We start from the raw sequence: 11,240 nt of genomic DNA on the forward strand, positions 1-11,240 counted from the left end.
AAACTGAAGTGAGACTGTTGTATGATTTCTAACCTGAGTAAAAACAACCGAAACAACACTTTTTAGACTCCAAACACAGAAAGTGAGCTGAAAGTTTGAACCACAGGAGGGAGCACCTCACCTCAGAGAGTCACTGTAACATGAAACAAAACTTTATTTGTTGATTATTTGAACTGTTTTCAGCCATTATCAAACACATAAAGATACCATCAGACCCCCATCAGCTCCACAGGCTAATGTTCACTGTAAAGGGACTTGTGACCCCTAAGAAAACAACATTTCTGCACTTTAGATCCCATTAACCTAAAATAAATCTAACACAGAAGGTGAAAGAAGCAAAGATAAAACACTCCTGTTATAATAAGAAAGGTGGGCTTTACAGATGAAACTCATAAGTCTCTTCATCTGGTTACAAAAAAGCAGAAAAAAGCGAATTTTAGTTTCACTTTCGTCAGTAAAACCTAAGTTGGTCAGTTCGACCCAGATTTAGGTGACGTTGACGCTCATTGTAAATTCCTATTGGTTCAGACAGAGTGTAGGTGTTGACTTCTCTCTGTTTTATCCCTCCTTCTATCCGACTTTAGCTTTGACTCTGCTGCTGGAAGCACAGAAAGACGCGTGTTGGACAACGAAGCACAGAAGCTGATAAAAGTTCTAATATTGACGGACAAAATGAAGAGTTTTATCTTCTTCTTCTTCCTTGGAATACACAGCGCGGCCGCTGGTGAGTTTAGGAGGTTTATTTTATTATTTATCTTCTCACTATATTTAATACATATATGAATAGATCCTGCAGACGTTTCCATTTGTTGTGTCAAACGTTCTAGTTTTTGACAATCTTTGCATATTAAACAGCTGATTAAAACAAATCTATTATCCCAAAAGTTTAGGCTATAAAATATATTCTGCTCATATCTTTAAGGCCTAATTTATCGAACTTTATAGTTGAAATTAGAAAAACAAGGAAGTGGTATATATCTAATTATTTTCTATGGATATTGATAGAGATGGCTGTTTGGTTTTTCCATCTAAATTTACTTAATTTATTTTTGATGATCATAAGTTCGATGCCGTCTTGGTCTAAGATGGCATCGAAATGGCGCTCTGGGTCCACCTCACTATTCATGGCTGTAAATACAGATAAAAGGGAGACAGAAACGATGAACCCGAGAATAAAATTACGCTTTTCTCATCAAATCTCATCGGTCGATAATTGTAAATATGGTATGTTACTGAAAATCATAATTTTCTGTTGAGATTAGAAGCTTTTTCATTTACTTCACTAATAATTACAGACATTTTCACAGAATGAAAACTTGTCCACAGCAGGCTACCACATTTAGATTTTTGCTCCCATTAAACACATTTCACATCTATGGAGTGGTTATCAAAGATACTGTGACCTCCCAGAGGAAACCAGCTTCCTTCTTGGTAAAGAAGGGCTGTAACATCGTTCTCTAATGAATATAAATGTTTTCTTATTTGGCCACAGTTGCACATTGTTAACGTTTGATAATTGAAGAGTTTGGTTTACTTGTTTGGTCTAATTACAACAACCCTGAAAGCTGTCAATTAAAGATATGAACAGTAACTGCTGTTTTATATCTAGATCAATAATTCGGTGGCTAACATCAAGGTTAAGTTCATTTTGGTATCAGTATATACGTAACAAGAAATTATTCTTCAGAAAAGTCCAAATATGTTTGAAGTTGACTATAAACTGTAAATCTTTCAGTTTATCTGTCAGAAACATTAATTAGTAACACAGTGATTAACTGTGTAATTTAATGCTGTGTTCACATGAAAGGAAGCAAAAAAGAGAGAAATATCCAATCAAATTATCATTCAAACTGTATTGTATGAAATATCCTAATCACAATTAAATGTTTCTAATCACACTTTTTAACCCACGTTGGTGAAGTGCAAAGAAACACAGATTAACCATGAGAAACACAAACTGAAGAACATTTTATGGTGACATTTTTAACCTGATAAACTGTGAAACCAACTAATTAGAATAATAATGTGTCAATTAATGTGAAAATAAACAGAAAAATTGACTTTACTGCTAAAATAATAACTGAAAATAAAACTTACAGCTAAATAAATACATATAGAAATAGAAAAAAAATGTATTCTCCTTTTTTAATTTACATTTTTTTTATTATAACATTAATTTTCAATTTCTCCCACAGGGATGAATAAAGTATTTTTCTATTTTTATATATATAAGTGAAATTCTGAACAGTTTGTTATATTTTGTTTTTTACAGTGACTCATTCTCTGAAGTATTTCTACACTGCGTCCTCACAAGTCCCAAACTTCCCCGAGTTTGTTGTTGTTGGACTGGTTGATGAAGTTCAGATGTATCACTACGACAGCAACACCAAGAGAGCAGTACCCAAACAGGACTGGTTGGCAAATAACACAGATCAACAGTACTGGGAGAGAGAGAATGGAAACATGTTGGGTGCCCAGCAGACCTACAAAGGCAACATTGAAATAGCAAAGCAGCGCTTCAACCAAACTGGAGGTTTGTTTCTGTTCCACCGTCTGTTGTTTGTTGCAAAGCATGAAACACACACACATCGTGTTATGATGGTTTTAGTGTTTCTTCTCTTGTAAGAAGCCTTTTCACAGTCAGACTGAACACACACGTCACTCTGAGGAATCTCTCCTGTTAAACTGCATTGATGCAGTGTTTCTGAGCATTTTGGAGAGTTTCACCACATTGTTTCATCTAATGCAGAAACAGTTTCACAACAAGGCAGAAACTTCATCCTGGTTCCTTAAACTTTGAGCAGGACAGACAAAAGTTTTTATTGGGACTCGTATAAAGACACAAAAAGTATTTTATAAACCTAATTTAATCCAAAATGTATTTTCAGATCAGATGTAAATGGATCAAACACTCATCTTAAAATAAATTTACATTTGAACTACGGACAAGATGACAAGAACGACTTTGATTTATGTGCTTTTGTAAAGGCGAATTGATTATTTGATTAGAAAATTTACCAAATATTATTTGTCAGCTATTTTGATGATTTAATAACTAATTAAGTATTTAATTAGGAAGAAATGCCAAATATTTATAGGCTCGTGTTTGTAATTTAGGAACATTTTATGTTTTTTTGTTTTATCTGAAAATTTGACCCTGTTGAGTGCCAATTTGAGTAAATTATTAAGAACTTTTCTCCTTATTTACTGACATATTACTACTTATAGTAATTAGATTAAGATAAAACTACCTTCTATTTATTTATTAATAAAAAAGCAAAGAAATGTGAGATCACAAAACATCTTGTATCCATAAACAGCAACAAGTGACATTTGGTGTAATTTAATATGTCTAAAAGGCTCAAATATGAAACTAAAGAAATGTTCTTCTAATATTTAATCACAGCATTATATGTAGCTTTTACTAAGAGGTTTTTGCGTTGTCAGATTTCAGCCTGAAACAAAGTAAATTTTCTCCTGATTCGTTGGTCTGGAAAATATCAGTTAAGTGTCAGAATCTTTAAAAGATGTTTGTCTTGTTTAAAATGGGTCCAAACGTTTCTTTAAGAGACTGTGGGGTGAAAGAAATGATCAGAATCTGTGTTCATGTTCACGTCTCCATGAGAATGAACAGACTCAGGACCTGCTGCTGGTCTCCTAAAGGGGCGTGTCAGTCGGGGTAAACCATGTGACTCAGACACAGGAAGTGACTCGTCATGGGGCGTCTCCTCTCTGAACATCTCCGACTGAGTTTGGATTGTTCACTTTTCTCTCTCACTTCAGTGTTGGTTATATCGAGGACTCATTGTGGAGAATCAGGGAGGAATTCTGACGTGGAGCTAAGCTAACAGCTACTCAGAACAGCAGCCAGAACAGAGAGTTTATCCAACTTAAACAACTCAAACCTCAACAGTTTCACAGCAGTTATATAGAATTATTTCACACCGCCTCACTTTTTAATCAGTTATTCTCTCTGTCACTCCTTTTTAACCAAAGTAACGTCCACGTTGCTGCGCGTCATTGTGTGCACGTGGCTGCAGAACCTTTCCTGCTGCTGATCAGCTGAGGCTGAAACCAAAATACCAGCTACAAGGCAGTAAGAATGAGAGAAAAGCCTGTAACAGCACGGAGCATCTTTTAAACGTTAGCAGAAGTAACGCCCAGCAGTAAACTATCCAACAAGTCTGACCCACCTCTGACAGATCCACCAAACACACCTAAAGACAGACGATTCCAGCTGGGATCTGTTAGAAAAGCAACATTTCTTTATATTTCACCCTGTAGCTCACTGACATTTTTCACACGTTTCAGTTCCTTCACAGTTTTTATGAACACAGATTAAACTCCACCAACTACAGGCTCCATCACATTAACTCTGCTGTTCTGACCACGCTTTGTTCATCGGTGATAAACAGAGTTGGACGACAGTTTGGATCAGTTTGACTTTGTTTAGCTGTCGGTGGAGTAATAAACATGTACAGAGCTGAAATTATCAGTCATCGGTTAACTGATCATAGAAGCATAAATATTCCCAATCAGATAATCATTAAACTCTTCCATCACACCAAACATGAAACATTTCCTGCTTTCTGTTTCTCAGACATGAACATTTCACTGTTTTCTCTGTTTAATGTGATTAAAGTTAAATTAACAAGTTGTTGGTGGAAAAAAAGAAAGAATCAGTTTAAAAATTCATCTTCAGGCTTTATTTTATTTAATTTTTTTTAGTTTCTCGAAGTTTTACAGTAAAATATATATAATGGATAAACTAACCAGTATTTATGAAATAAATGGAATGATCCATAATGTGTAGGAGAACACAGATTAGATTAGATGAACTCTGTCCTGATACACAGTAGCTGGGTTTCCTTTCATTAGAGAAACAAATCTGAAGGAATATTTTTAAAAGAACTGAAGAAATAAACGTGAATCAGAAACATTATTAACTCTTTAACTCCACTTTATTAAATCAGAATAACTCTGCGGAGCTGCCGACAGTGAGCTGCCTCAGAATAACTTCATAGTAGAAAGCTTGTAGTCGCAGATATTATATCAGTTTAACAGCACACAGCTGATAGAGGAACATTAGAGCCTTGGTTGTTAAACTGGAGATCGTCTGACGGGTCCTCGTATAACACGAGTGTTTTAATGAACCGGACCCACTGGATACAGTGGAAGGTGTCTCATACGGGATCGATCTTTATCTCACATTTAACAGATCAGCCTGTTCACTGTTAAAAACACATGATTCAGAAAAGGTTTGTCAGTTATTTCCTCGTTGCTTAACAGAACATTAAAGATCAGTGACTTTGACGATCATCATCAAAGTAGATTAATGAAAATATTGTAACTGGACGAGCAACAATGAGGAGAAAAATCAGTTTGTTCCCTAAAGGTGTAACAAAAGTGATAAAAAGTTCATTAGGCTGTGAATAAGAAGTGAAGAAATGTGGTGCCACGAACCGTTCAACATCAACTGCAGCTCAAGTTAATTTCAGGTTTAATTATGATGATTTACAGGTTAAAATAAAAAGAAATCCTAATCTCAGATCACAGCTGTGAGTTTGTTCTTAAATCAGAGGGATGTTTCAGGGGCGGGGCTTCTCTCTGCTGCTCTCCTATTGGTCAGATGAGCTGTCAGTCACCTCCTGCAAGCAGCTCTGATGCTGTGAGCGTTCAGCCAGCAGCTCTCACTGAAAGATGAGATTTAAGGTGTTTCCACTTTCTGTTTCCATCTCTGATATATGAAACCTCACTGCTGACATTAGAAAAGCTTTAAGGAAAATATGTGACTGTTCTCTAAGTTTCTGACTGTCACTGTGAGCTAACGCCAACTAGCTTGTTAGCTCACTTCCTGCTGGCTCAACCAGCTCAACCACTGTTTAACACTCTGTGTTTTCAGGCTGATTTGGTAAAGATCTCCAACCAAACTGAAACACCTGATCAGAGGAAAAATGTCCAAATGTGTTCTTGTTCCTTTTGAGTTGAGAAATATAAAAACTGTAGACGACAGCCGACATGTGTGGAGCAGTTTGACAGACGGTCTGATCTGGTTAAAGCTCAGTTCAGTCGTCTCCTGCTCTCCATCATCACCCACACTGTGTGTTCATGTTCACACTCACTGTTTAACTGCTCTCCTTCACTTATTTTTCTGTCTCTGCTGTCAGACGAGTGAATGAACACAAACGCTGATTTGATTGTGGATCGTAAATGTTTAGTGAAGCAGGAAAATCAAACTCCTGTCCTGTTACTCTGTACGTTCATTAAAAACACAGCTTTTCTTCTCAGTCTGTTGTCTGACTCTCAGAATGAGACGAGGACATGAGTTAAAGTTTTCAGTGGGACACATTTTAGTTCGTGTTGGCAGGTTAGAGCTGGACTGCTGCTGCTGTAGGAGGATGAAGAGATGAAGACATGATCCTCCTCTTAGTTCCTGAAAACAGGAAAAGATGAAAAACATGTCATCCAGTAGCTACAAGAAAGTAAAACTACATCAAGTGTGTGTTAACAGTGAAGCTCGGCAGTTAAAACAGACAGTAAATCCACACCAAAGCAGCATTTTTAGAGTTTTTCCTTCAGATTTTCCAGACTGGATGAAATAAATGTAGAAAACACAGTAACAGTGTGTCATTCTGCTCAGACAGGGTTCAGTTTCTGTGCTGCAGCTTCTCTTTAACCCTCTCTGTCAGCACACAGCACAGCTGCTGTCATGAAGCTGCTTTTAGTCCGTTTTGTCCTTCATGGTCATAAAACAGTGATTTAAGGAGCCTCTCAGCACCACAGTGCAGCAGTCAGAGTTTGTCTGGTTAGCAGGGAACGTTCCCATTTATGAGCCTCGGTCAGATTTCTGCTCATTCAGTCGTCTGACAGCAGAAACAGAAAAATATTCAGTGAGAGCAGCTGAGCTGTGTGTGTTCATTAAAATGCACTGATGTTGCAGCTGATGATGGAGAGGACTGATGGCAGCTTTAAGCAGCTCAGACTGTCTGTCAAACTGCTCAGCAGCAGTTTTTATTGTCTGAACTGAAGAGGAAGAAGAAAATCTTTCATCATGTTTTCCTCTGATGAGGCGACTCAGTGTGGCTGAAAGTCTTCACCAACACATGTGAAACACATCATGTTCAGCAGCGTTTTACATTCAGCTGGTTTATAGAGAACGGGCAACTGAGCCATGAGCGCACTGCATTCTGGGTAGTAGTCGGCAGGTCAGCGAACAGGCGTCTTTGTTCACCTGCGTGAAGTCTTTACAGTAACTGAGCACAGAAACATCAGAGAGGAACTAAAGGAGGAGAAACTCACAGATGGAAGATCGAGAGGAAAATTCCTGACTGAGACTGAACAAACAGGAACTCAAAGAGGGCCGAATATATTCTGTGTATCATTTCATCTGCAACTTTGTGACGTTCAGTTTGAAGTCGGGAGAATAAATTAAAACTCATCGAGCTGCAGCTTTTTTGCTGGATCATTGTCACTGTTTTAAAGATGTGAAATTAACTTTTATTAAGTCACTGTGCTGAGTTTTCTCTGTGCTTTACTGTCTCCCTCTGTCAGGTGTTCACATTTTCCAGAACATGTACGGCTGTGAGTGGGATGATGAGACTGACAAGGTTGTTAAAAGTTATTATCAGTTTGGTTATGATGGAGAAGACTTTCTATCACTGGACCTGCAGACAGAGACATGGACCGCTCCAAACACACAGGCTGTCATCACCAAAAACAAGTGGGACAGTAACAAAGCTAAGATGGCACAGGACAAGAATTACTTCACCCAGATGTGTCCTGAGTGGCTGAAGAAGTATGTGAACCATGGAAGGAGCTCTCTGATGAGAACAGGTAGACAGCATTCAGACAGCGTTCACTTATTAATTTATGTACAGACATCATAACGAAGCACCTGCTGGATCTCATTTTATGGTCTGTTCTCTTTCTCTTCACCTCAGTGCCTCCATCTCTCCTCTTCCTCTCTTTTGTCTCTTCATATTTATCCCCACTTTTTTAATCAGCTGTATCTGACCTGTGGGCCAATGATACATGCTTCAGTTTTCATTCTGTTCTACCTTTCCACAGCTTTAGTTTCTCTTTACATCACTTCTGTTCTCTCTTCTGTAACATCACCACTTTTCATTCATTTCACTTTGTGTTTTATATATTAAATGTATTTAAGGCACTTAAGCTACAGTAAATATAATATGTAGTATGTAAATATGTAGTTAATGTTAATAACACAGAAGCTACAAACTTTCTGTTTCCTCCTCAGAGCGTCCATCAGTGTCTCTCCTCCAGAAGACTCCCTCCTCTGCAGTCAGCTGCCATGCTACAGGTTTCTATCCTAACGGAGCTGAACTGCTGTGGAGGAGAGATGGAGAGGAGGTTCATGAGGGTGTGGACAAAGGAGAGGTCCTCCCCAACAATGATGGAAGCTTCCAGATGAGCGCTGACTTGGATCTGTCATCTGTTCCCACTGAAGACTGGATGAAGTATGAATGTGTGTTTCAGCTCTCTGGAGCAGAAGACCTCGCCACCAAACTGGAGAAAACAAAAATCAGGAGCAACACAGGCTGTAAGACTTCAGTCATATCTGATGAAGTTGGATGCAAAATGTTATTCTGATGTTGTTGTTTGGTCTTTTCTTCCAATATTTTGTGAATAGTTTGAAGCATTAGATCAGAAACACATTATCACTGTTCATATGTCTGAATGGGATGTAAATTTAGACAGAAATAAGTTATTTATTATGAAATAAAGCAAAAACCTTGTTTCTTTTTTAAGTAAATTGACAGAAACAAACATAAAGATAATGATCAGAAGCTCCTTTTTTGCTCATATTCAGTGTAACAACAAACAGTTTCCTTGTGGGACAGAATCCAGCAGAGACAGAACTGAGTAAAAACAGTAAAGTAGAACAAACACACAGTCACAGTAACTATACTCAGGATAAATAGTGATACAAATGTTAATTAACAGCATAGATTCAAACACTGACCACATGCAGGCTTCAGTGTCCTTGTTAATGAATTTTATCTGCTCGTCACATGTTTGTTTGATAAAAAAAAGTTATGATTTGTTATTTGTTTCCAGCGAATCTCATCATGATCGCCCTCATCATTGTTGCTGCAGTTGTTCTCGCCGTCATCGCTGTGATCGGATTCGTTCTTTACAAAAAGAGGAACGGTGGGAGAGCAACACATTTTCTACTTTCTCAGTATTTTGACTTGATGTAGAATTGGAATAAGAAAAAAAACTAAATTTCCATTAAAGAATTAGGTTGAATAAGAAATAATCAGTGAAGGACTCTGAGCCATTTTCATGAGAATGTGAATATTACATGATGCTGTAAGACATGATCTGTGTGAGAATGTTTAATCTGTAACAGCTGTAATAATGAGCTTTTTCTTCTTCTCATTTCAGCCAAACGCCCTCCATCTCGTAAGTAAAACATTTGTTCTGTATAAATCTCACATTAATTGTGTAGTAACTGCAGACTTCTATAAGTTCTGCTGAAGAACTTCTTCAGGACTGTTTCTGTCAGCTGTTTATTCCTGATTCAGGATGTGGTCTAACTGTGTGTTCTGACCTCACAGCTGTAGAAAACGCTGAGGTCCAGGAGCAAATGATGCCGAAAGCCTGAATGTCAAACAGCCGGGAACACAGTGAGTTGATTCAAGCTGCTTGAATTAGAAAAACTAACAACTGTATGAGAGTGATTCTTTAATCACAGTAATGCATCTAATGCATGCTAAAATAAATGTACATTTATGGTTTAACCTAATTATTACCATTAATTAATCTGATTTTAAAGCATTCCAGGTAAATACGGTTGGAAGTAAAATTATATTTCAGGCCATTTTAACACAATAAAAACTGTCTCCTGATTAGAACTCTTTATTTACTTTATAAACAGTGATTTCTGTTTTGTGTAATCTTTTATCTTTTTGTCTCTCCAGGTTTATGGATAAAGTTTGGACTGAAATAAGGAACGACATCACCACCCTCTTCTCTGTAAACCAGGAATTGATTTGTTTTTCACATTTGATTTGAGAAGAGGCTGAAATAAATTAGTCATTGAATTTCAAAGGAAGTAAAAGTGAAAAATCTGGCAAATATTTGATTTGGTATCATGATAAATAAGGTCATTTCCACTGGTGAACTGTTTAAATTCTGGTAAATCAAAGAGTTTCTTTATATTCTTCCATGGAGAGACAGTATATATGTCACAATATTCATCAAATAAGCAGAACTAATCAGCGTTTAATTTGTCTTCGTGTAGTTTTACAACAGATTTACAGACTTTTATTTCTGGTTTTGGGGTTTTCTTGTATTTTATCAGTCAGTTTTCAATATTAATGATACATAATCATTCACACTTACATAAAAACAGCTAAACAGACGGACAGCCACATGCATTCATCCATCTTATCAATAAATCTAAATTTATAAAGTCATAAACACCTAAAAAAAACACTGTGTAACTGGTTTATCTGAGTTACTCCTGATGGTAAATTGTTTCTGTTCGATGAGCCAGAATCGACTCCAGTCATCAGGATGGAAACATGGAAACTTTATAGTTTTACATTAATTTCATGAATATCTTGTTTCTCAGTAATTAAACAGAATTACTGTCTGGTTAATGCTGCTGCTCCAAATTATTAGTTTATTACAGATACGGCTCATCTATATGCACAGATAACAGATATGAACATTGGCTCAAAATATATTACAGATGTGTAAATATTCTGCTTTTATGGTTTTTTTCTGATTAAACGTCTTTTTAATTTTATTAGGTTGAAGTAAACAATGATTTTAAGTTTAAAATTACTCTAAAGGAGAGTTTTTCTTTGATTTAATATAAATTTAGCTGAGACTTGAATTATTTTCTGCTTTTCATCACATGTTAGTTTGATTGAAGATATTTTGGGAAAATTGATTTATTTTGATTTGCAAACATTCAAAACTTCAGTCTTTTGGGCTCAAATAACTTCCTGTGTTGGTTTTAATGGCGAAACGTCAGTTAAGTTTTATTTCTCTTCTTTTCATTTTGGAAGTTTTCCTGCTGTTAAATAAAGTCTCCAATTAGCCAAATTTCAGTGTCTTTTTATAATTCTTTACAGCATCAACATGTCCAACTGAGAGTGATGCTGCAGTTTCATAAATGCTGCCTGATGAGTATTTACTGGTGTCACAGATTAAATCAACATGGCCTTTATCTGCAGATATGATTCTTAGCTGAAGACTTTGAACAA

The 11,240-nt window shown here is 36.6% G+C and overlaps 1 protein-coding gene across 1 annotated transcript; it reads left to right on the forward strand.

Annotated features, from left to right (window-relative positions):
- The first annotated feature begins 584 nt into the window (after positions 1-584).
- LOC140274538 (class I histocompatibility antigen, F10 alpha chain-like) lies at positions 585-10,619 on the forward strand. The gene is made up of 8 exons (XM_072369846.1): positions 585-724; positions 2,273-2,533; positions 7,552-7,833; positions 8,258-8,560; positions 9,079-9,171; positions 9,409-9,426; positions 9,582-9,650; positions 9,945-10,619. Exons 1-7 carry the CDS (start codon positions 673-675, stop codon positions 9,626-9,628), a joined length of 1,056 nt encoding a protein of 351 aa, XP_072225947.1. The 5' UTR covers positions 585-672; the 3' UTR covers positions 9,629-9,650; positions 9,945-10,619.
- Positions 10,620-11,240: the final 621 nt, after the last annotated feature.

The sequence above is a fragment of the Leuresthes tenuis genome, unplaced genomic scaffold, assembly GCF_036924035.1.
Source record: "Leuresthes tenuis unplaced genomic scaffold, fLeuTen1.0.hap1 SCAF_18, whole genome shotgun sequence".
Lineage (NCBI taxonomy): Eukaryota > Metazoa > Chordata > Actinopteri > Atheriniformes > Atherinopsidae > Leuresthes > Leuresthes tenuis.